Genomic DNA, 26,652 nt, shown 5'->3' on the forward strand with positions numbered 1-26,652 from the left:
TAAGAGAAATAATAACAGACTTCACAACATGAACACTGAAAACATCTATACAGCAAGAGATACCATTAACAGATTTTAATTATTTGATAAAGCTGCATTTCAAATTGGAAGAGAAATAATAAGTTATCCAGAAAACAGTATCAGGACAACTGATTAGCCCCACGAAAAAAAAATAAATTGGCTCCCTAACTAAACTCCATCCCAAAATTAATTCCAGATGGGGAACTATTTCAACAACAAAAATGAAAGCATAGAATGCCTAGAAGAAAATATCGAAGAATTTTATTTTATAATCCCACACCACAGAAAGTCTTTGTAAATATAACACAAAACTGAAAAGTTTTTGTTTTTTTTTTTTTTTAAATTGTTTCTAAGGAAGGAACCATGCCCAAAGTGGCTTATGACTATCCCAAGGACCTGCCCATCAGAGATAGCACTACGACAAAATCCAAATCTTCCAATTCCCAGTCCCAGAGCACTTCAGGATAGCAAGCTTAAACCTAAACTGCTAAATAAAGAGAGTTCTCTCAAAACATGTACAGAATTGATGAACTCAGAACATAAATTCAGCTCAAGTTATGTAAAATTAGGTTTACAAGCATTGTAAGAAGTCCCACCATCGCCTAAATGCCCTTTCTGCAATGCAGGCCAAAAGGGGATGCTATGGAACATGGGTCTTCCTAGACAGTTTGGCTCACCCAAAGAAACAACAAAAAAGGAGACAACAGTTTTTAATAAGAAAATAATTTTTAAATGCTAGGAATATATATCTTAAATAACCAACGTACAAATAGTTTATGACATGGATGCAATGCCATCAAATCTGAATGTGTATGTACATACAAAACATACACACGTTTACATGACACTGGAAAAACTCGGCCGAACACACTTCAAGAAGGCATCAACTTCAAGATGGTTAATGAGTTTAACTGCAGTGGAAATAATAGAAGACAGAACTGCCTGGCTTCCTGATTATCCTAGTTCCCATACTGAACGGCTGAACAGATAATTTTATTCATTATTCACTAATATTCCCTACAGACTGTCTTGTGGGCCAACAAAATAATTTGTGAGAAAATTACAGGCATAGCTTTCCTGAATTGTTGCAAGGTACTTTTTAGAAATGATAATCTATAAAATGATAGTAGACAAAACGATCATCTATAAAAGGAAGTACTCCATCTATGATGACAGGTTTGAGGCAGTTAGCTTGATATCACTGACAATAAAGAAGACTAATATGCATAGATTTATAAAAATCTAGAAACACCCTCTATATCATTAAAGCCTTTTACTATGTCTGATTAATCTTTGCTTCCTCACTGTAGTCCTGAAACAGCCAGTGCTTGAATAGTTATTAAATTTTATTTGTTGAAATATAAACAAAAATGTGATTCAAATGGCAATACAGCTCAACCAATCTTCATGCCCAAATGTCCTGTGTACATTTTAAATATTAATATCAACTTGGATTATTTCTCAAGAACTCCTAATTTGCACTGTAGAGAATTGTTCCTCAACTTCCACAAAAATGTGTAAGTTCTCAACCAAAGATCTTAATTTCTGAGCTCAAGCTCTCTTGAAATGAATCAATTCATTACATAAATCTTCTGATATAAAAGTTTAGAACAAAGAGGGGAGATCAAACGAACAGAGAATAAGAAACCCATAAGAGGTCCAAGAGTTAATAGAAGAACCCAATCTAAGCACGGGTCACTGTGACATCAGTATCAATAAACTTAAAAGCTTTGAATCTAGCATCTAGGAGTTTGGAAGGACACTTCTTATGCAAGCTGCCCTAGGACGTTTGGTTCTAAAACTGATTGCACTATATTAGATTCCCAGATCTGCCATTTTATCCCCTATAAATATATAATGTATTAATATGTTCATAATCTACTTTTAAATGAATAGAAATGACAACTATTTTCAGGAGTAACTGTCCTTCTATTTAAAAAGCATACGTTTATTACCTGCTGAATTCCCACTGCATAGGTTTTCAAAAAGAATTCAGAAAATTCAAAGTATTCTTTTGTGACATTTCCTGGGCTTCCATATCTTAAAACACAAAGAGAAAATGTTTAAATGCTGTAAAATTTTAAAACAAGAGCATGCTCACTGGTTTAAATACCATCCCTTGTTGAAAGATCTATGCTATGTGGGCAGAAAACTAACACTTGCCCCTTTTCCACAAGCCCCAAGATGAAATCATAATAAGCTTGTACTTAGATTCTGGGCCATACTTAAAATTTCAGACAGAATCTTCCACCTACTTAACCAAGAGTTCCTAAAGGGCAAATATTACAAATAAAAATATTACATATGACTCTTTTTTCTTTTTCAAAAAATGCATCAATAATTAAATTTCACTAACTTTCTTATGGAACTAAGTAGCCATGCACCTTCTTGTACAATTCCTAGGTATTTCCAATGAACTAAAAAATGTCATGCCCATTCTTTTTTTACAGAAGAACAGAAAGACCAGAGAAGACTGTCCACATCATTATAATCTCAAAGCCAATAATCACAGTTAGGCCTACCTTAAAACAAACAAAGGGTGACTTCTTTTTGCCCACTGTGGCTTTAAAGACTAACAGTGAGGGGCACCTGGGTGACTCAGTTGGTTAAGCATCTGACTTTGGCTCAGGTCATGATCTCATGGTTCTTGAGTTTCAGCCCTGAGTCGGGCTCTGTGCTGACAGCTTGGAGCCTGGAGCCTGCTTCAGATTCTGTATCCTGCCCTCTCTTTGCCCCTCCCCCTACTCGCTCGCTCGCTCTCTCGCTCTCTCAAAAATAAAAAACAAGGCTAACAGTGATATACTGTGAAGGATCAAGGGACCTATCGAGCTTTATTATATTCAGTACTGAGGTATTGACCATAAGATCACAAATCTAGTAAACAGAATTACCGTTCAAAGAGACGAGCTACAATATGTAGTGCCCATTTCTTACACTTCCACCAGACTAGTTCTGGTCTATCATCCTCATCAATCTGCAGAGTCTCCTAAGGGGACAAAAACACCCAGATTAAATTCCTGCATGGTAAAGGGGTTTATGTAAATAACAAAAGCAAAATAAATCTTATTATAAATTAATATTATAGTGAGTTTAGGTTGCCATACAAATGCAAATTCTTACTTACGGATTGCTAGGTAGGAATTAAATAAGCAAAGCAAATTTCAACTAACTAATGCTATTGTTCACATTTATCTCCTACCTTCAAAAGGCCCAAATAAATGTAAAACAAAATACACAACACCATGTCCCTTGAGGAAACTCTGGGATGACAGAAAGGTTTTATATCTTGATCTAGGAAATAGTGATGCAGGTAAATGTTTGTCAAAATTCACTGATCTCTTACCTAAGTTTTGTATATTTTGTATATAAATTAAACCTCAATATAATCTGTCCCAAGATATGGATAAAAGAAAGAATATTGCATATTTGAAGACAAGCTTACATTTAAAAATATGTAATTTAATTTAGTTATTTTGACTAGTTATTAGGTTGACTAGTGAAATACAGCATCACTGTTATTACAGATAAAAATGATACACTGTCAATGTTAAAAAAAAAAAAAAAAAAAAGAACTAAAATAAAGAAAAAAAAGGGCGGGGGGGGGGGGGGTGCCTGGGTGGCTCAGTTGGTTAAGCAGCTGACTTCGGCTCAGGTCATGATCTCAACAGTTCCTGGGTTCGAGCCCCGCATCAGGGTCTGTGCTGACAGCTCAGAGCCTGGAGGCTGCTTCAGATTCTGTGTCTCCCTCTCTCTCTGCCCCTCCCAAGCTTGTGTTCACTCTCTGCCTCTCAAAAATAAATAAATGTTGGGGCGCCTGGGTGGCTCAGTCGGTTAAGCGGCCGACTTCGGTTCAGGTCATGATCTCGCGGTCTGTGAGTTCGAGCCCCGTGTAGGGCTCTGTGCTGACAGCTCAGAGCCTGGAGCCTGTTTCAGATTCTGTGTGTCCCTCTCTCTGACCCTCCCCCATTCATGCTCTGTCTCTCTCTGTCTCAAAAATAAATAAACGTTAAAATAAATTAATTAATTAATTAATTTTAAAAAAAAATTAAAAAAAAAGAGACACCATCTTTCATCTACCAAACTGGCAACCTTAGAATTTAACATGACAGACATTCTCAGTCCCTACTTAATAAAGTATAATCCAGGACAATGTTTCTAGAGAGCATTTTGTAAGATCTGTCAAAGTCTTAAACACTTCTAGGAGTTTATCCAAAGAAAATAATAGTGTATGTACATAAAAATTTAACTACATACATCCTTATAGTTCAAACACCAACACCCTAACGCCACCTAAATGTCCAGCAAATGAAGCATTCAACAAAAATGACAATATAAAAACATTCATAATAAAAAATATTTACAAGAGATTTTAAATGAAAAATGAATTTCAAAACAGTACCTACCTATGCCATTTTTATAAATAAAATGTGGCCATATATAGATCCAGAGGGGAAAAAAGGCCAGAAAAATAAATACCAAGTTTTAAAAATGGTTTCTCTCCTTCAAAATAAACTTAATTTTAAAAATTAAAAAAAAATGGTTCTTATTGTCTTTAGTAGGATTAAATATATTTTATTAATTTTGCTTATCTGAACTTTATAAAAATAAGTATTACTATTTTTATGAGAATAGTAATTGTTTTTACAAATAGCAGGCTAAGATAATCAATTGGCCCACCACAAATATCCCAAACCCAAGTTTTCCCAATTTTTCTGAAGAACAGAAGCCCTTCCTTACAGGAGGAACTGTCCTGTCAATAATAGTTCGAAAGATCTCCATCCACGCTGTCATGGTCTGGTTAGTCACCAGTTGAAGAGGCAATGCATACTGAAAGCAAAAGAACGATGTCATCAAACAATAATTCTTCCCCTCCGAAAAAAGCCACAATTTCACCTATATTGGAAGGCTGAAATACATCCAATGGTTAACGTTTGACCATGAAAATGGTAATTTCATATGGTTCAACGTAAATTTAACTTAAATATAAGCATATATACATAAACTAAAATTTTGAAAATCTAGAAGTATACATGCCATGAATTGTTTCTCTGCAACGTTTTTAAATGAAAAAGAAAAAAACTTTATTACAGTAAGGTCTCATTTATTCAGCATGAGATTCTAGATAAGTGATTTTTACCATTTGCACCTTTGTGTATCAAGCTTTTCCTTTTAACCACTTTTTTCCCCAGCTTTATTGAGATATAATTGACATATACCATTGTGTAAGCTTAAGATACACAATGTGATTATCTGATGCACATATATATATTTTTTTTAATTGATTGCCAAAATAAGGTTAACACCTCCATCACCTCACACAATTACCTTTTTTGTGGTGAGAACTCATTTTAACCACTTAAATGAAAATCTTTACCTCATGACACACTTTGTTCAATTACTTTCCTCTACACTGCAGCACAACACCATAGCTACTCTATAACCACACTGTGAGTTACAGGAGGCAAGGCACAGTGCCTCTGCATCCATGCATTTTCGAAACCTCTACACATTAAGAACACAATGACAGGTAAGGAGGCAGTCTCTGTCCTCACAATGCTTACACTCTAGTTAGGGAAAACACACATATAAACAAGGAATTACAATATGGTAGGATATATAATACAGATAAAAAAACAGTACAACATTGTTAAAGGCACACATGGAAGGATCGCCTCATCCAGGCTGGTGGGATCAGGGACATCTTTCTAGAAGTGATACACAAGCTGAGACCTGGAGAAAGAGCACAAACTGCCCAGGGCATAAAGGACAAGAGTGTTCCTGTATTTTTGTACAGCGTTTCAGAGGCTGAAGGCATGACGTTCTCATGAAGCTGAAAGGATTTCGGTATGCCTAGAGTGTAAAGTACAAAGGTAAGAATGGTAAAAGATAAGGTGGAGCCAGAAGGGTTTTATAAGCCATGTTAGGAAGTTCCCAGCTTAAGTGCAATGGGGAATGGTTTGGGCCTGAGATAGGGAGCAGAGGATTCAGCATTAGTGGGAGAGTGACGAGGAGTTCACTTCTGGACAAACTGAATTCTGAAGTATGTATGGAATATCCACATGCTCTGTACACAATGTTTAATAAATGCTACTTGTATCATACTCTTTAAAATAAATTTTTCTGCCTCTTCCCAAATTATCAGACATTAACTTTCTCCATACATTATCCTTGTATGGTACCTCTTAAAGCTGCCTGAATTTTTGCTTCCAGGATTCCCAGAGGGAGCATATTAATGTAGTAGCATAAAATAGATTACCAAAGTGATTAAAAATGTTGAGGGTTTGCATTGGTTTTTTACGTTTGTAGCAGCAAATGTTGAGAGAAAACATTCTAGACTTTGCCCTCTTAGCAAATCAAACAGAGGTGGAGGCTTTAGGAAAATCATTTCATCAGCCTCTTACTTCCTGATTCCTACTATGCTTCTTTAGATGGGAAAGGGAAGTCCAGCCTCTGTATAAATGGGATGTTCCTCTATCTAACAGCAGAACATCTCACTGAATAAAAAATATTTCCCTCAGAGTAGAGTGCTTCTCCCAAGGAAAATTTCTGAACAGTGTTTTAATAAATAGCCAAAGGTACCATCTATCTTCCTTCTCTATTAGTTTTAAAAAAGGGCAGGGGTGGGGGGGCAGAATATAGTTTCCAAGTATCCTAGTTTCTTCTCTCTTTTCAGATACACTTCCTCCTCCCTTCCATCTCCCCACAAAAGGCTAAGCTGGAAAAAAAAAAACACACACAAAAAAACAAAAAAACCCTACATCAGATCATTCTCTATTAAAAGTTTAAGAGATGCTGGAGTGCCTAGGTGGCTCAGTCAGTTAAACGACTCAGGTCATGATCTCACAGCTCGTGAGTTCAAGCCCCATGTTGGGCTCTGTGCTGACAGTTCAGAGCCTGGAGCTTGCTTCAGATTCTGTGTCTCCCTCTCTCTCTCTGCCCCTCCCTCACTCACTCTGTCTCTCTCTCAAAAATAAAGAAAAACATTAAAAAAATTTTTTTAAGTTTAAAAGATTCATCTAAAAATATAAATTGTTATTAAAGTGAAATATTCTGAAATACTACAAAAGTACTTAATTAAGTGGCATATGGAGCCAAGAACAAAACCAACTATCTCGGCTCTCTAGCTCAACAACACTACCCTCTTGCCATGACTAACTAAAAAGTCATGTTAGAGGAGTCTAGGTGGCTCAGTTGGTCAAGCATATGATTCTTGATTTTGGCTCAGGTCATGATCTCAGTCATGAGATCAAGTCCTGTGTCGGGCTCCACGCTGAGTGTGGAGCCTGCTTAGGATTCTCTCTCCCTCTCTCTATGCCCCTTTTCCACCCCACGCTCACTCTCTCAAAATAAATAAACTTAAAAAAAAAAAAAAAGGCATGCTAACAGAGATATGACTCATTCATCTTCAAACACTTTAGAGCCTGACAATTATTCTTCCTCCACCCAGATCTAAATAATTTATCTAAATCTTTCAAGGATTAAATTTAAAATATTTTTATATTTAAAACATTCCATCTCTGTCCCCTTCTAATTATGTTTTAGACTCTCATATTAATGTTCTTTACAGCTTTCAGATAAGAAAAAGGAAGTAATTTAAGTGAAGAAAAATGAGGTACTAAATCTTTTTTGTTAGCTTTAAATTGGGTCAAATTGCAAAGAAACTATCACCAGTATGATTTCCCAGTAAAAGAGGGACCCTCTTCTTTTCCTTCCTCTTCTCCCATAATCCTAATTTATCAGTAGGCAGAATGCTGACAGATTAAGCAAGTAATTTAGGGGCAGTTAATTACCCTGGTTCTTCCTTACCCAGCACTTCAGACACTGGAGTGAAAGGTATAGTCAGTGACTCTGAGCTCTGCCACTAAGATAACCTTGGATGACTAAGTTAATTTCTGTGAGCCTATTCTCTCATGAGGTTGTTTTTGTTTTTTGTCTTTTTAAGAAATACATGTGAGGGGCACCAGGGTGACTCAGTCGGTTAAGGGTCCAACTCTTGATTTCGGATCAGGTCATGATCCCAGTTTTGTGAGATCAGGCCCTGCGTCAGGCTCCATGCTGACAGTGCACAGCTTGCTTGGGATTCTCTCTCTCCTCTCTCTGTTCCCCTCATCCCAACCTCAATAAATAAAACATTTTTAAAAAATAAATAAATACATGTGAGAATATATAATAATTTTTAATAACTGACATTTATTAAGCACTTTCCATATGTCATATTTACAAGACCCTATATTTTTCTTCTGCAGTAGAAACTTACCTGAACAAGTGCATAAAAGATTTTCAGAATCTGTTTCTGTAGTAAAACAGAATAATGTGAGGAATCAGGAAGGAGCTGCATGATTTGTTGCTGAATACGAGGCAGAAATATTTGCATTGCTGCTATAAGAGGCTCTCTTTCCTCTGCTTTCTTATATCTACATGAGCAAAGACAAAAAGACAAAAAAATCATTTCCCCCCCTACAAAAGAGCTATAAATAATGAATAAAAAATATTTTTTAAACTAGATAAAGCTAACAAAACATTCCAAACACTGGCTAACATTTTGTTTGGACTGTTAGAATAAACTTGGAAGAAACTTTGAAAGAGCACATCCCTGTTTTAGGCAGCGAAACTAAAATCTTTCTAGAAAGATTTAAATTGATTTAAAAGCATTCTAGACTATTTTGCAAATTTCCTAAATGAATTTTTCTACTAAATTTTCATCATACCACAACTCTTCCTATAAAATACAAGTTGATATGCCTTTTTAAATGGACAATCCTATTATAATGTGGGGAAAAAAACATTTCTTCTTATAATACGCTAAATTGAGAAGTTAAAATAGCTTGCAAACTTAGGTGTTCTTAGATCATTTCAATTGCTCCCAATTTAAAATAATCTTCTAAAGACTCTACAGAGTCTGAACTAACTAGTTTTTAACTATAGGACTCTGCATACCTAAGAAGGAAGCAATCCTCTTAGAAACCAGAAAGCAATGCTATTAAATGTGACACTAGTCTCCTATCTCCCAAGCAACTTCTATCGAAAAGAAGGTTACTAGCAAAGAAACTTCAACATCTTGCATCCAAAAAGTTAAATGTTTGGTTTACTTAACAATGCACCCACCTGAACACAAATGTTAGAGTACCTCTATATGAGAGTTTCCAAGGAAAGCTGTTACTAAATGGGCCTCTGAAACTGACAAATTCAAGAAACACTGCATATCTTATCACTGCCTTAGAGATTAGCAATGTACAATAGCAGATTAAAGGTTCTTTGAATAACTGTAGTAAATAAACATGTTTGTGCTTAACCTAACATTTCCCAAACTAACCTGATTTTGCAGAACACCCATAGAGCAGATCTCTCTATGCAATTTAATCCTTTCTAAGTAACACAAGACTGGTATCTTCAGCCAACAGAAATCAACTTACTCATATGTCTTCACCAGTTGATACAGACATAATAAACTGCCAAGCCAGCTTCCACTGCTCTGTGATTGCAAGTAATAGTCTATCTTGTCGACTACCGCTGGCCAGTGACCAGGGAAATCATATTTAATGATGGCACGGAGACACATTGTTAACTGGACTCTATAAGGTGGGGGAAAAAAGTCCAAAATCTAAGTAGTTATAAATATCAGGTTTCAAACACCTCTAATAATTTTCATAAAAACACTCTAACTCCTATTTACCTATATTATATAGTTACATATCAGGGGTAGGGGGAAAAAAACAACAGTCCTATAAAGGAAAACTTCCTCAGTATCTTTACTTATGGAAACAAACAAAATAGGTAATTTCCTAAAATGAATGAAAATTTTCAAACAGGATTATCCTAAATACAGCTTTGGGGAAAAACAAGAAATTAAAAATAAAAATTCATTTAAATTTTTGCCAAAAAAAAAACAAAACAGACAACAAATCCACCTCAGCTCTGCAAAATTTTCCAGCTTTTGGTTATTATATCCTAAGGGGAAAACAAAACAAAACAAATAAAGTATTGTATAATTTCAACTGGAAAAAGTCTAAAAATAGTCAAAGTAGGTAAAACAGAGGCCGTCATAACCGTGGGAAGCATCTCTGTGAGCCAAAACCTTGAAGCATCCATTATCAGTTAATAGCCAACACAGTATGCTGCTCCTATCAAAGCTTCCTGAGGTAATAATTTCTTTACTTTAAGAATAAGAAACTATTAGCAGGCAATTCTTGAAGATGAAAGCTAAGAGTTATTTGCAAAGAAATGAAGAAAAAGGCAGTAAGAAAGTCATGAAACAGAATTCTCTTTAATTTTTTTTTTAATGTTTTATTTATTTTTAAGAGAGAGAGACACAGAGTGTGAGTGAAGGAGAGGCAGAGAGAGGGAGACACAGAATCTGAAGCAATATCCAGGCTTTGAGCTGTCAACACAGAACTTGACACAGGGTTTGAACCCACGAACTGTGAGATCATGACCTGAGCCAAAGGTGAACGCTCAACCCACCGAGCCACCCACGTGCCCCGAGAGAATTCTCTTTAATAACACCACAAAGTTAAGTGATAAAAGATGTGACCTCATAACGTTTAAGTCGGTAATCATTTCTCCAATGGGATCCCTACTGTATTGAGATTGAAAAAAAAAATAAGGAAAACATTTTTCTTCTACAAACAATCAATATGTCCTTATGTGGTCATTTGCAAATGGTTAGGAAACAAAACTGTGTGTTCAGTTGAATAGCCAATAACTAGGATTCTCTGAAATGAAACTCACAAAATAATACCTTTACTTTATGTTACAAAATCCACTTGAAAAATTTCCTTTGCAATACTCTTAAACTTTGAAAACAGTTCTTCAAAAGTGATTACAATTAAGCCTTAAGGACATAAAGCAACTGCCTCATAACAAAGATAAACGTCTCCTCTTGCACCACCAGCAGTTGTTCCTAAACAATAAATAGGTCATATTTGTGTGCAACAAAACTGAAACTTTTCATTTTTCTAAATTTCACCTTCAGGTGACCCTCCCCCGTCAACCCTTTCTTATTCCAATCACACCAAGAATGGCAATGAGCAGCCATCCTTTCTTACATTACTGTGTGGAAGGATCACACAATTCAGAGAGGAAATGTAAAGATCTGACAAGACACAAACACATGACAGTAGCATAGGGGAACCACTGCCAGACTGGCGTTTGGGCACCCCACTGAGAATAATGGCGATTGTCTTTAATCAATATGCCTACTTTCTCCTCTTAACTAACAAAATAACTACACAAAGAGGAGTTCAATGTTTATTCTCCTTCCTTTTGTTCTCCTCCCACGTTTTTCCCCTACTACTGCTTATGACATAATGTACATGAGACACTCGGGGATAAAGCTATATCTCATCTCTTAACATTAAACAGTTTCATTCCCCTACCTCAGGTTCGCCTATTTCCCTCCTCCCTTTTCAACAGAAACTTAATTACAAGCTCACATTGAAAAAAAATCTATTTTTCCTTTTTTAAAATTGCAAAATTTTTATGACTCAAGAGCTCTGCTGTGCAATAGGGGAAGCCACTAGCTCTATGTTAACACTTTAACCAAAATTAGATGAAAAATTCAATTCCTCAGTTACAGTAGCCACATTTCAAGTACTCAATAGTCATGCCATGGCTATAGATTTCCATCATCATAAAAAGGTCTCTTGGACAGTGCTGCTCTATAGCATCTAATCTGAATTTTATTTTTTTTTTTATGTTTGTTTGTTTGTTTATTCTTTTGAGAGAGTGCACACACCACAGTGGGGCAGAGAGAGAGGGAGAGAGAGAATCCCAAGCAGGCTCCATGCCATCAACCTGGAGCCCGATGCAGAGCTCAATCCCACAAATTGCGAGGTCATGACCTGAGCTGAGAAATCAAGAGCTGGACGCTCAACCCACTAAGCTACCCAGTTGACCCTCTAACCTGAATTTTAAAAACCAGGGGCTCCTGGGTGGCTCAGTGGGTTGAGCATCTGACTCTTGGTTTCAGCTCAGGTCATGATCTCATGGTTCATGAGTTTGAGCCCCACGTCGGGCTCTGCACTGACAGCATGGAGCCTGCTTGGGATTCCTCCTCTCTCCCCGCCCCACCCCTGCTCATGTTCTCTCTCAAATAAACATTTTTTAAAAATAAAATAAATTTAAAAACAATAAAAAATAAAAACCAGAGCCAATCTTCTAGCTTATACCTACTCTATCCTGTCTTCTCCAAAGGAAAAGATACTCAGTTCATAAAAAATGAGTAAAAAGATAGGTAAAGTATAAAGAAAAGTGGTAGGTTAAAATTCCCAGAAGTCAATTTCCCTGTATCAGGGTGGGTGAAGTGGCAGAAACAGATAGTAAAACGTAAAGAAACCATAACTAAGAACACAGATTATTTAAATAGCAAGGATTTATATAATCTTAGTTAAGTATGATTTTTGCCTTAACTCTTTGTGGCTAATTATGGCAACTAAATCTTTTCCAAAATATTCTGAGGCAAATAATTACAAATGCAAAGACAAATAAGTAAAACAATATTTTTTGAGTGCCCACCTTCATTACTTTACCTCTTTAGAAATACGAACTTGAAGCTGATGATTAAATCCAACCTCTCCCATCCAAGTATTTTGTGCCTGCTACTAATCATATATAGTATAATGTACCTCACTAAATCTGGAGACCGAATTATTCCTTCCACAATGTTATCACGTATTTGCTGGCGATCATTTTCATGAATGTTGAATGGAAATACCGCTTCCCCTGGTGGAGGTTCTCGGTCAGGCCAGTACTGTGTCACCATGTTCTTCAAGTAAATGGCAGCTAAGATAGAGGAAAACAATGCTAATGTAGCAGTATTGAAAAGATGGCTTTAATTCAGCTTTACAGAGCATGCAAGGCTAAGCCCTGCTAAACAGGATACTCAGCAAAAATGGAAAATCTTACAATTACAAATAGCAAACTGGGGAAGGGAAAATGTGTAAGAAATGTAAGTTTCTCTTTAACTCGTAAAGCAAATTTAAGCAGAAAACATTTCATTAAATCAAGCTTCTGAGTTTATATGACAGAAAAATGATCAAGGAATCAAGTATGCATCCTTAGACTAAATACCAGGTAGTCTAAATGAAACTATCTTAATGTACTTTAATATCATAAAAATCATACAGTTCATAATGCCTATGCTGAGTTTACAACAGGTGAAATTCTACTGTCCTTCATGTAGACTGCTTTTCCTGTTTATTTTCTTTCACTGGCTACTATCCTGCACATACTACCATATTTGAAATATTGCTAATTTTTGTCTAACCCTTCTAAAATAATTACCACTTATAAATACAATAATAGGGAAAAGGACATCAGCCTCCAAATATTCTTGTAAAACCTCAGGAAATTTCTCAGCTGTTTATTTCTATCAAAATACATAATTAATCATTTTGTTCCTATTCTTCCCAGCCATCTTCAATAGTTAGCAAAACGCTTCTGAAAGAAACAAGCTGACATACTACAACAGGGTTTTGATAGGGAAAGTGCAGCTCTCTAATTACCCCAGCTGAATACTGAATGTAAATATTCACTTATAATATCATATGCTTATATATACATAATATATAATAAAGAAATGTGAACTACAAAGACGTGTGACTTTCTTCCCTTCAATTTCTCCTCTCCCTTTTTGCCCCACCATACCCTCCCTTCATTCCAGTTTTAACATAAAACTAAATTGGTTCACAGAAGCATTATAACACAAAGAATAAACCAACATGTTCTACACTGCCTGTAATACAGTTGAAATTTAATGAAGCCATGAACTTGACATACTATAAGCTCTTCTTTCATTAGTTTTGATTCAACAAAGGTCTGAAAAAGACAATTCTACTTAAGATTTCCATTTTTTTTTTTTTTTTTTGGATAAAAACAAAAATCATTTGAGAAAGAGAGACAGAAAGTGGGGGGGGGGGGGGGTTTCCTTGAGTTTTTGTCTTAACTTGTTTTTAATTAGATTACACAAGCTCTGGACTAAGCACCATCTTTTATCCCAGTCATTTATTATATTATTAGCCATAAAAATTTATAGGCTGGTGAAAAACTGAATAAGTGATCTAAGAATATGGTCCAACCTGTCAGTAGTTCAGAATGATTTTATTAGACTAATCTTTGCAAAAAGAAAATCATCTATATATTTTTAAACATTTATTTATTTATTTTGAGAGAGAGAGAAAGAGAGAATGCAAGCAGGGGGAGGAACGCAGACAGAGAGAAAATCCCCAGCAGGCTCTGCACTGTCAGCACAGAGCCCTACATGGGCTCAAACCCATGAACCATGAGACCATGACCTGAGCCAAAATCAAGAGTCGGACACTGAGCCACCCAGGCACCCCAAAAATCAGCTATATTATACACAAGACCAAATTTTAATCTCTACAGAACTAGCCTTGAAAATAGTACCTTTCAGACAGCAAAGATACAGACATAGTAAAATAGTGGACTTACTTATAATTTAGTCTTTAGTGCTATTAATTTTACCACAAAAAAATATTTTTATTATAGGGCTCCATACAAGATGACCTACATAAAAGGCACACCAATTTATATATGTTAAAATAAATCTTGGGGCACCTGGGTGGCTCAGTGGGTTGACTGTCCAACTCTCGATTTCGGCTCAGGTCATGATCCCAGGCTCATGTGACTGAGCCCCTTCTCAGGGCACCACACTGAGCATGGAGCCTGCTTAAGCTTCTCTCTCTCTCTCTCTCTCTCTCTCTCTCTCTCTCTCTCTGCCCTTCCCCACACCCTCTCTCTCCCTCAAATAAAAATTTTTAAAAATCATAACATAAATCTTCAATTAGTTAAAACAAAATTGAACTTAATGTAATAATTTAAAAAGAGAATATTAATTTCTCTTATGGATAATCATGGATTGCTAAGAATGATGAAGGAAAAGTACCAAAGATAATTCAAACTATCAATAACCTAAAAACCTCCCTTTAATTATTTAAAGTTATCTAACCATCTGCCAGACCTAAGAAACAAAATCAAAACAAAACAAGTATCATCTTAATCCAGTCATAAAGAAATTATTAAACTTTATTTTTCTGCAACATCTCCTTACCATTCCAAGCATCTTAAGTTTGAAATTAACTTTCTAAAGCATACACACAGTTCCCTTCTCAAGCATAATGAATCACCACTTACGCCCTATGCTCTGGACCCAGACCCACAACTACACAGGTCAGTCAGTCCCAGAATGTCAAAGGGGAAAGGATGCCACTATGAACTCATGGAAGCAAAATGCTGTGCTTTTTGAGTTGATGTTTCTAAGCTTTTCTATTTTCATTGTAATTTAGTAGCCGCCCCCCCCCCCCCCAGTTGAATCTGTTAATGGCTAGGAAATCAAATAAAGTGTGTAAATTATATCCAAAACAAAATCAAATAGATTCTAAGAACCAAGGAACTTCATACAAACAAGACCCACGAATTTTAATGGAAGAGTTTCTTGTAATGCTTCTGGACTGATCGGAGGCATATTCCTGGTTTTTTCTAGGTTCTGTATTTTAGAACATTAAGGTTAACCTTAAAGAATCACCTGTGAATTGCTTAGCTATAAGCTGAATTTTTATATCCTCTCCCTATCCATCTTTTAGAAATACATACAAAAAGCCAGGAGAACAAAAAGCAAGCAACTGACAGAAAACAGAAACCATGCTATTCTTTAAATGACAGTCCCCGCACCAGGCACTAACAATGCTTCTTTGGGTCTAATGTAACACCCACTCCTCAACTACCACTTTTTTTTTTTATCTTTTTTTTTAAAGATTTTATTTTTAATCTTATTAATAAAGATTATTAATAAAGATTAATCTATTTATTTTAATTTTCACACCAAACATGGGGCTTGAATTCACAACCCCAAGATGAAGGGTCACAAATTTTAAATCCAAACTACTTTTCTGCTGACAGTAACTTGAAAATGTACTAAAGAAAAGACATTTCTTAACCTAAGTTTACATATATTAGAGGGTCTCCTCACAGGCAAGGAGTAAAAAACTGGAAGCAAAGTCACTTGAGAGATTCTTAATCATAACTGTACTAAATTTAAAATGGGTTCCTTTCTCTGCATATTACATGATAATATTAATAATGCTATTATGCCTCTCAATACCTCAAAAGGAAACAAGAGAACATCCAAATTTATTTTATTCTGCTTACCAATATCAAAATGTTACATTTTTTTTTCCTATTTCTTCACAGTAAGGTGATATAAGGAACATTCACTAATGAGCTTGATTGATGGTAGTAAGAATATTTTAGTATTGCCCACAAACCAAAAAATCAAGAACTGAATATTCTGCAGAACTATGTCTTTCCAGTTAACACTAGCAAATTTTTTACAGTTTTATGCAGGCTTATTTTTTTTTTTTCAAAGCAAAGATCACATCATTCTTTTTTAAATGTCATGATAAAACAAGTTACTTGTCTGGGTGTCACCATAAGGTTCTTAGAGCATCCTTGTATTTTAATCATAGATTAAATAGGACAGAAAATGTATAAGTGGCATTCAAATTTAGGACAGTTATAATGTAGAATTTTACACTGTGTATTTCAGATTCTATGATAAAATGGATGCTCTAGGATAGAAAATTACCTAATAAATTAAAAAATGAACCACCAAGATAAACTCTGTCCTGTGACTAACAGATTTGAAATCTACATAAATTATGAAGAAAAATTGCCTACAAATGCCATTTACATTTTATATCAAAACTTAATTACCTAAGTTATTAAGATTCAAAGTTGCATAGAGGATATGAGGAATCTAGCATTTAATGCAGTACTGATACAAAAAGTAAGCAAAAGCAACTTGGTGAGAAGAGTCAAAATTCTAAACGTTGAGGAGCCTGGGTGGCTCAGTCAGCTGAACACCTGACTCTTGATTTCAGCTCAGGTCATGATCTCACGGTTCGTGAGTTCGAGCACAGCATTGGGCTTGCTGCTGTCAGCCCAGGGCCTGGAGCCTGCTTCAGATTCTGTGTCTCCCTCTCCCTCTGCCCCTCCTCTCCTCATGTTCTGTCTGTCTCTCTCTCAAAAAATAAAATAAACATTAAAAAAAAAAAGATTTAAACTAAAGTACTCCCCCACTCACACTCTCTCTCAAATATGAATAAACATAAATATATATATATATACATATATATACACATATATATACATATGTATATATATACATATGTATATATATGTGTATATATATGTATATATATATATACACATATGTATATATATGTGTATATATATGTATATATATATATATATACATATGTATATATATGTGTATATATATATATATCAAATTGTTTAAATTAACTATAGTAGTGGGGTGCCTGGGTGACTCAGTTAAGCATCCGACTTCAGTTCAGGTCATAATCTTACAGTTCCTGGGTTCCAGTCCCACGTCGGGCTCTGTGCTGACAGCTCAGAGCCTGCAGCCTGCTTCCAATTCTGTGTCTCCCTCTCTCTCTGTCCCTCCCTTACTCACACTCTGTCTCTCTCAAAAATAAATAAACATTTAAAAAAAAATTTTTTTTAAAAACCAATAGTTAGTTGATCATAGGTATCAATGGGGGTGGAATTAAGGGCAATCCAATGAGTTTCTGTAATGTTTATACGTCATGTAAAGAATACATATTAAATTAACAAAATGCTTTAAGAGCTTTAAAAATACTATTTCTACAAAGCTTCACAGGAACTTCACAATGGCCCAATAAATACTTATTTAGGTTATTAAAATAGGTTCCATTTAGCAAAACTTTATTTCGGAACAGCCCTATTTTATGAAACAAAGATTAAACAACTGAGAGTTATGGTTTCAAAAAATCTACACAGAAGTCTTATAAACCTTATTAAAGTAACAAATAATTGTAATGCGTATGTTTCTCTATAGGTTTTCCTTTGTTTTCTTTTTTTAATGTTTATTTATTTTTTGAGAGAGAGACAGACAGAGCACAAGCAGGGGAGGGGCAGAGAGAGAGGGAGACACAGAATCGGAAGCAGGCTCCAGGCTCTGAGCTGTCAGCACAGAGCCCAATGTGGGGCTCAAACCCACAAACGGATCATGACGTGAGCTGAAGTCAAACACTTAATGAACTGAGCCACCCAGGCTCCCCTCTACAGGAAATAATACATATTGCTGTTAAGTATTTTCCCAAAGCTAATGATTCCTTACCTTTTTCTTTGTTATGTTCAAGGAAAATTAAATACTTTCATCAGCATATGGAGTATAAACTCATCTCTATAAAACTGTTAATCTGTACTTCTACCTGAACATATGCAAAAATTAATGTTCACCTAATATTAACAATGGCCATTTCCGAGCAATGAAAATACTGGGCAATTTTTTTTACTTTCCTCTTTGTATTTTTCTGTATTGCCCAAATTATTTACAATGAGCATATAACAATAACATAATAAAAAAAGTCTTTTCAGATTTTTAGCATTTGTCATTTTACTCCTTTTATCTTGAAATTACTATCTTTTCAGGACTCATGACACTCCAAGGCTTTCTCCAGTTTTTACTTTCTGGGCTTTAATGACCAGCTCATTAAAAAGGCAAAAAGAGGAATACACAGCATCATGGAACTACCATAAGGTCCCAGAGACTTCAAATTTAAGTTTCATGTTTAAAACAAAAGTCCTGGGGCGCCTGGGTGGCTCAGTTGGTTAAGCATCCGACTTCGGCTCAGGTCACGATCTCGCAGTCCGTGAGTTCGAGCCCCGCGTTGGGCTCTGGGCTGATGGCTCAGAGCCTGGAGCCTGCTTCCGATTCTGTGTCTCCCTCTCTCTCTGCCCCTCCCCCGTACATGCTCTGTCTCTCTCTGTCCCAAAAATAAAATAAAAACGTTAAAAAAAAATTAAAAAAAAAAAAATAAAACAAAAGTCCTACTCCCCAAACATGTGTTTAGGATCATCTGTGCATATATTATGTCCATGATCTGACTTATGAATGGAGCTCAAACCCACATACATAAATTCATAGTCTTACACTGTGGGACCAAAGAGTGGGCCACCAGGAATTTAAAAAAAAAAAAAAAAAAAAAAAAAAATTATGGGGATTAACCTATTAAAATTGTGAAAGCCAAGGGAAAAAATGGCAAAGTTACCAAGGAATCCACAGGTAAAAAGGAAAGAAGAGGAAGAGGTAGGGGAGATGTAAGAGCTCAATATCTATCTCTAAGTTTCCAGGGAAAAAGAAAGTGAGTTTCTAAGCCATTAGAAATGCTTTATGTGTGGGGCACCTGGGTGGCTCAGTTGGTTGAGTATCAGACTTTGGCTCAGGTCATGTTCTCGAGGTTTGTGAGTTTGGGCCCCACATCTGGCTCTGTGCTGACAGCTCAGAGCCTGGAGCTTGCTTCGGATTCTATGCCTCCCTCTCTCTCTCTGCCCCTCCCCCACACATACTCTGTCTCTCTCTGCCTCTCAAAAATAAAGAAAATTTTAAAAAATTTTTTTTAAATAAAAAAAAGAAATGCTTTGTGTGTACTTCCATTTTTTAAAGAAATCACAGATACTTAGAATTAAAATAAAACTCTAGTTGTACTTTTACCTATAAATAATTTTATAAAAGATAAAAAACCTACTCACCTGCCTGGCGTACTGGGAATTCCACATGGTCAGAGACTATAATCCGAAGTAAACTGGGGGCAAAATTGATAATCTTGTAGGACTGAAATTACAAAGAAATATTTATAAAATAGGGCAATACAAACAAGTAACTGTTAACACTGTAACTGAATACATTACTATGCAAATAAAAGGAAAACTTTTAAAGTGAGAGAAATTCTCTAAGGCAAAATTAAGATTACCAAAATACTTCAAATCAAAATTGTAACAAATTGATGAATAAAGGTGTAAGAACATTTTTACAGTTTTTTTAACATACATTGTCAAAATGCTCTCTAGAAACTATGTAGCAATTTACACAGTTTTTTTTAACATACATTGTCAAAATGCTCTCTAGAAACTATGTAGCAATTTACACTCCCTAAAGTAGAATACCCCCATCTATCCAATACAAGGATTGGCATTATCATTCTTTCAAAACTTTAAAACCTTACTCTCATATCATTTCTGCTAGGTTGAAATTTTATCAACAAAAAGGTTGGCTATTTGTTTTCTTCTACAAATTCAGTATTCCCTTTATCCTTTTTTAAATAAAATATTTGTTTTATTCTTTAAAAATCCTAAGAGCTATTTGTGAATTTAAAATCTTAACCTTTTATTGCACCTATACATTCCAAGTGTTTCTTCCCAGCTTATTTGTGCTTCAATTTTGCTTGTATTATTTTTGACAAACAGAAACGTGGAAAACATGGGCTACAGAAAACAGGAGATCCAACGCAGAAAAACAGACAAGATAATGTTGATTATGGAGAGGAGGAGGTTATGGAGATTACGGAAGTTATGGAGAGGAACCAGTCCAGATTGGAACAATGTGCCTCACAAGACAGTGTTGAGAGGTGTCATCACCATCTGCCCTCTGCTGTTGGAGCATCTTTTAAACTTGACACCCAGGGGCACCTGGGTGGCTCAACTGGTTAAGCATCTGACTTGGGCTCAGGTCATGATCTCATGGTTCATGAGTTCAAGCTCCACATCAGGCTCTGAGCTGTCAGCACAGCACAGGAGCCTGCTTGGATTCTGTGTGTGTGTGTGTGTGTGTGTGTCTGTCTCTGTCTCTGTCTCTCTCTCTCTCTCCGCCCCTCTCCTGCTCACACTCTTTCTGTCTCTCTCAAAAACAGACATTAAAAAAAAGTTTTTTAATAAAAAAAATAAAATAGACTTGACGCCCAAGTGAGCCTATACTGAATGCCTGCTGCCTAGGTCACTTCCCACACACATGTTCTACTTTGAACTACTCCTGAGTTTGGCCATGGTGACTTTAGAAGTTAAAAAATACAGGGGCACCTGGGTAGCTCAGTTGGTTAAGCGTCCAACTTCATCTCAGGTCATGATCTCACAGTTCATGAATGTGAGCCCCACATAGGGCTCTGTGCTGACAGCTCAGAGCCTGGAGCCTGCTTCAGATTCTGTGTCTTCTCTCTCCCTGCCCCTCCCCTGCTTGCTCTCTCTCTCTCTCAAAAATAAATAAACATTAAAAAAATTAAAAAAAAAAAAAAAGTTAAAAAGCACAGAGCAGCCCATTCCTTCTGACCATATTCCCTCCAGATGTCTACTACCTGGACCATGTTACCACCGTGCCACATTCCCAGAGCTTACAATTGGCCTTGCCCACAGACATTCCCAGAAAGGACTCAAATTCTCAGTGAGGCTAAAGCTGACAATGATGCAGAGAATCTGTTCAGTTTACCTTCTCCCAGGAGCCTGGATCTATGGTGGCATCCCTTTCAATATACCGTTAGGTTTATGTATGCCACTCAACTTATTAATTTATCACCTTTCTTATTCATTTATTCATAATAGCATTTATTAAGATAGGCATTTGACTAAAAAATCTGGAGAAAACCCGCATCTTTAAAATATCAATCCTTTCCATCCAAGAACATTATGCTTTCCAAATCTTTCTATAAAATTTTGAATTATCTTATAATTGTTCTCCTTTTTATCCTGTATAAATCTCAGAATCTTCAATCTGTTGTATATAAAGTAAATTCTCTTTCATTTACCATTGAAACCACCATTTTAAAGTAGTTTTTAAGAAAACAGATTTCTTTTAACAGCAGTTTACAGGAGTCAAAATTAATACAGATTTAACCCAATCTAACCTATCTTTACATTCTTATTAAACAACTCATGTTTATGATAATGAAAGATCCTTTAGTGAATCAAGATTAAAACTCTACTTGGGACACCTGGGTGGCTCAGTCGGTTAAGTGTCTGACTTCAGCTCAGGTCATGATCTCACGGTTTGTGGGTTTGAGCCTGGCATCATGCTCTGTTGCTAACAGCTCAGCCTAGAGCCTGTTTCAGATTCTGTGTCTCCCTCTCTCTCTACCCCTCCCCCACTCACACTCTCTCTCTTTCAAAAATAAACATAAAAAATTAAAAAAAAAAAAAAAAAACTCTACAGTTTTACATGCCTGGGCGGCTTGGTTGTGTAAGTGGCCAAGTCTTAATTTCAGCTCAGGTCATGATCTCACAGTTCAAGAGAGCGAGCTCCACACTGGGCTCTGCACAGACAACGTGGCGCCTGCTTGAGATTCTCTCTCTCACCCTCTCTCTCTGCCCCTACCCTACTTGTACGCTCATCTCTCTGTCTCTCTCGCTCTCAAAACGAATAAAAAGAAAACAAAAAAACAAACATCTATAGTTCTAATCCATACAGTTAGATACTTAATATACAAAGTACAAAATCTTTACACTTGATTAATGGTATCTATTTAAGACTTATTGTGGAGATTGCTTTTATTTCAACACTATTGCCTTTATACACATTTTGGAACTCCTCTTTTTGCAAATGCTTGCCATCTCAATGAACTTGTACAACTTTTTCTCTTCTCCTTTCAGCCCTGATTCAGCCTATGTTAATCTGGCCAGCTAAAACATTCAAGGGTAAATTCAGATAGAGTCTCATACTACTTTCCTCACAAATATTTCTCCCATTTCTTTTTCCACCTTGGGCTTCAAGTTTCTAAGAAAAAAAAAAAAAACCATTTCTTGATATTTACTTTGTATCTGTGAAGCTTTCTGAAAACAAAAGTTTGCTTACTGGGGCACCTGGGTAGTGCAGTCAGTTAAGCCTGATCTCAGGTCAGGTCATGATCTCATGGTTCATGAGTTCAAGCCCTGCATCCGGCTCTGCTGTCAGCACAGAGCCTGCTTCAGGTCCTCTATCTCCCTCCCACCCCCGCCCCTCCCCTGTTCCATGCTCTCTCTCTCTCTCAAAAATAAATAAGCATTTAAATAATTAAATAGATATATAAATAGATAGATAGATAGATAAATAAATAAGAGTTTGCTTACTTACCTAAATTCTGCATCTGATGAGAACTCATTTAAAGCAACGATCTGATGTTTCCCATTCTCTGACTCACTGTTCCCACTACATTAACTTTTCTAGTCCTCCAACATCCGAGTTGAAGTCCTTTACTGGACTTGCTCTTCCCTCTGTTGCCTTCCCAGTCCTTCAGTTGCTTCACTCCTTCACAACATCTAGGTCTCTACTCAGGAGAATGACCACCCTATTTGTACACCCCAACACTGTCTCTCCAGGACTTTATTATCTATAGCACTAATGACCTGAAATTATATTATTTACTTGTCTGTAAACCCCACTAGAATGCAAGCTCCATGAAAGCAGAGCCTTGTATTAGTGCCTGCATTATAACTCAATAAATATGTTATTCATATAAGCAATCTCTCTTAACGGGCAACAGAAATGATATAGATAGATGCACGGAAAAGCGGGGATTCCAAAGCTTGGCAATGAAAGTAATTATCTTTATTTCCCTATTAAGGCCATGTGGAGAATGCTTTTTTAGAAAAAAGATACCTTTCTATATGAGTTATGGGAGCAAGATATCTACCCATTTCTACTTTCCTTTGCTGCTGCTAAAGGGACTTCTGCGTCTAGAGACAAGGAGGACTATATTCAGGATGCATTCTTAATATCATGAGAGAAATGAAAATGCGTTTTCCCATATATACAACATCATACACGGCAATCAAGAAACCAGTCACTGGTAACAGATATATGTTGGCTACAGAAAAATATAGCTTCAAACAAGAATTTACCCTTCAGAACACAGGCTGTTGTTTTGAAACTGCCTACTCTTCTACCTAACAATTGACAAATCATCAATACAGTGCTCCCATTTCCTCAGCCTATTTGCTGAGGGGGGGACCTAGACTAAAATAAATGAACTGGACCCTAATCACTTATGGTAGATGACCCACCCATTTATCCAACAAAGCAAGATGTTACAGTGGCGATAAAGAATAAGCATACAAAACCCAACATTATAACCGTATTTTACTATAAGGTTATGCAACATTATACTTGTCTTCTACTTACAGACAATTCAAAACAAAACACAACTCAGAGCATATTACAATCCAAAGCATTACACAAAATATAAATACTAAGCGAGTGGCACAGCAATAAGCTACTTTTAGAAGTTGCAGAGGAAATTATGGTCTGTGATGAAATGGGTGGATATGGGGCAGGGCAGAGTCAGGGCGAAATGGTTTTGGATTGAAATACCATGAAGAAAAATGCAGAACTGGGCCCCAAGTGTCTCTCCTAGTTCTGCAAGCTTTCCCACCAACCTTCTCCTTCTATACAGTCTGCACTTAAATACTGATGAATCAGAAACAAAGCAAGGATAGGCTAACAGAGGCAGGAAGATATAACATGACATCAAAGATACGATCCCTACTGACACTATCAAAATAACATCTGGCCTCATTGTGAAGAGAAGGGGGTCACAAACAGGCCAACTCCCCTGTTCATACTAGTAGACTGCAAGTTCAGCTCTTGCTTTGTTCCTTCTAACCAACCCCTGGATTGCTATTCTTCTGGCCAATCAACATATAGTACCTCTACTCTGCAAAGCCCGGGACAGGTACTGACTTTAACTTTCCACTAGTGAGCAAGAGTCATTTTCTTTTTGAGGTACTAACACATTCTTTTAGGCTTCAGTTTAACTCAACCAGTGTTTTCACTCTCCCTTTTATCTCTTCAGAATCCTGAATTCACACTTACTCCAAGCACCACTCAGATTTCCCACTGGATTTCAAAGATTCAAAACGCATAGCTGCACTTTGAAGTCAATTCCAACCAGGGAAAACTTGAGAGAACTCCTACAGGAACTTTTACTTAAGTTGCTCTCAAACTTCAGGAAGCACAGAATCACCTAGCCAGCTAATTAAAACATAATTAGGCCCCACCCCAGAGTTTCTGATTCTCTAAATGTGAAGCCCCATAACTTCCATTTCCAACAAGTTCCCAGGTGATGTTGATTCCTTTACATTTTAAAGAGTACCCCCAAAATCAACCAGCTGTCACTCTTAATTCGTGAGAGGTCTATCATTATTTACAGGTGAGGAGGGAAAACATAAGGTAAATTTTGGGATCATTACAATTTCTAAATGTCAGTGGTAACAATGGAACAAGATCAGGGCTAGTAAGAACAGAGAAGATAAAAGAAAGTCTTACACATTTTAGCGTTTATAAGACATCCCTCCAAACACAAATTACTCGACGTGTCTTTTGTAAAGTAGTACCACCATGAAAATTGCCTGTTATTCCCCCAGCACTCTCCCGGCAGCGTTTCCCAGCAGTCCAACAAAACTCTGCCAATCAGTGTCAAAAACAGTCCTACCAAGCCCACAGAAGCAGGCGCTGGGCAGGGTTTCCCACCGCAACACCTAAAAAGGGCTGGTCTGGAGTAAAGCCGAACTCAGATTTGAATTTTGAGCGAATTTTCCCACCCGTGTCCCTAAATCAGCGAACTTAGGGAAATCACACCCTGCAAACACCAGCAAAGCTTGCCAAAGCCTCTTTCTCCGGACCAAACGGGCTAAACAAACTGCACCGTGGAAGGAAAATGACACGAAAAGATGCAAAGGTGGCCAACAGGTGCGCGAGTTGTTCAGAAAACATCCAGGGAGTGCCGCTCAACTGGACCCCGGGGCGGGGGGCGAGCCGGGCCGAGACCAGCGCCAGGGTCCGAAGCCCCCGTTGGGGTGGAGATCAGGGGCGCCGAGGAGGGAAAGCCGGGCGAGACCGCGGGGGGTGCCAGGGGGGCGCCGCAGGCCCGCTCCTCACCTGGTTGAGCTCATTCTCAGCTGCAATTCGCAGCTTCGGGTCGATGGTGCCCTTCAGCGCCTGGATGATTCGGTTGAGGTCCATCTCCCCGGGTGGGGGCTCCGCGGCCCCCGGACCAGTAGGCCAGACTGCAGCTTTAGTTTTTCTTTTGACCCACTCAGCCTCCTCCTCCGCGACCCCTGGACTACCTCACTCCCCACCCCCCGCCACCGTCGCCACCTGCAGCCACTTGCTGCGCCACTCTGACTCCGCGCCCCCTGTCCTCCCTTTCTACCCCCCACAACTCGCTCTCCATTCACCCTTTTACGACAGCCGGTGGGAGGCGGGAGAAGGGAGAAGAGGAAGCGGCGCTTCCTTTACGGCGGCCTCTTCCCCAGGGCGTGATTCTATGGCCGCTCCCACAGGCGGCCTCCATGCTGCTGTACGAAAAACCAGTAGTGGCTTCTCTCCGGGAGGGAAACGGCACTTACTGGCTCCGGCAGGCGGCCGCCATGCTGCCTTACGGAAAACAGTCTGCCGCTTCCCAGATGAGGAAACCAGCGGGCTCGGTGTCTCTTTACAGCTGCTTCGTAATTAAGCATATACAGATGGAATGGCACTTTTTCTTAGTACGAAAACTGGGCATCACAACTGAACCTGTGCCAGGGCAGACTTGTTGGGACCTTAAGATCATCTAGCCCACACGAGGACAGGGTTCCCTTGGTTTGTAGAAACCATCATTCATTCATTCATTCATTCACTCACTGAACATTTGTGAAACAGATGTTTCTGAACCAGAGTACTGAGATATTTAGGTGCCACATTACAACAAGATGAATGAGATGCAGGTTATTATGAAGGAAATTACAATCTGATAGAAGAGACAGATGTACAAACATTTGAAGTAATTGGAA

General features: G+C 37.4%; 1 protein-coding gene across 2 annotated transcripts in view; it reads right to left on the reverse strand.

Annotated features, from left to right (window-relative positions):
- The window catches only part of IPO8 (importin 8), an 85,662-nt gene extending 59,586 nt beyond the window's left edge, over positions 1–26,076 (reverse strand). The window contains exons 1-8 of one of the 2 annotated variants that reach the window (XM_060658023.3): positions 25,760–26,076; positions 19,615–19,696; positions 12,645–12,801; positions 9,435–9,593; positions 8,279–8,435; positions 4,759–4,848; positions 2,913–3,007; positions 1,977–2,061 (exon numbers count right to left, since the gene is read on the reverse strand). In XM_060658023.3, coding sequence (XP_060514006.1) covers positions 1,977–2,061; positions 2,913–3,007; positions 4,759–4,848; positions 8,279–8,435; positions 9,435–9,593; positions 12,645–12,801; positions 19,615–19,696; positions 25,760–25,843 — 909 coding nt within the window. In that variant the 5' untranslated portion in view covers positions 25,844–26,076. Of the gene's footprint in view, positions 1–1,976; positions 2,062–2,912; positions 3,008–4,758; positions 4,849–8,278; positions 8,436–9,434; positions 9,594–12,644; positions 12,802–19,614; positions 19,697–25,759 lie in introns of those variants that run through there. The other variant, XM_078449956.2, reaches the window with a different exon arrangement.
- Positions 26,077–26,652: the final 576 nt, after the last annotated feature.

Source organism: Panthera onca, chromosome B4 (genome assembly GCF_046562875.1).
Source record: "Panthera onca isolate mPanOnc1 chromosome B4, mPanOnc1 haplotype 2, whole genome shotgun sequence".
NCBI classification, from domain to species: Eukaryota; Metazoa; Chordata; class Mammalia; order Carnivora; family Felidae; genus Panthera; species Panthera onca.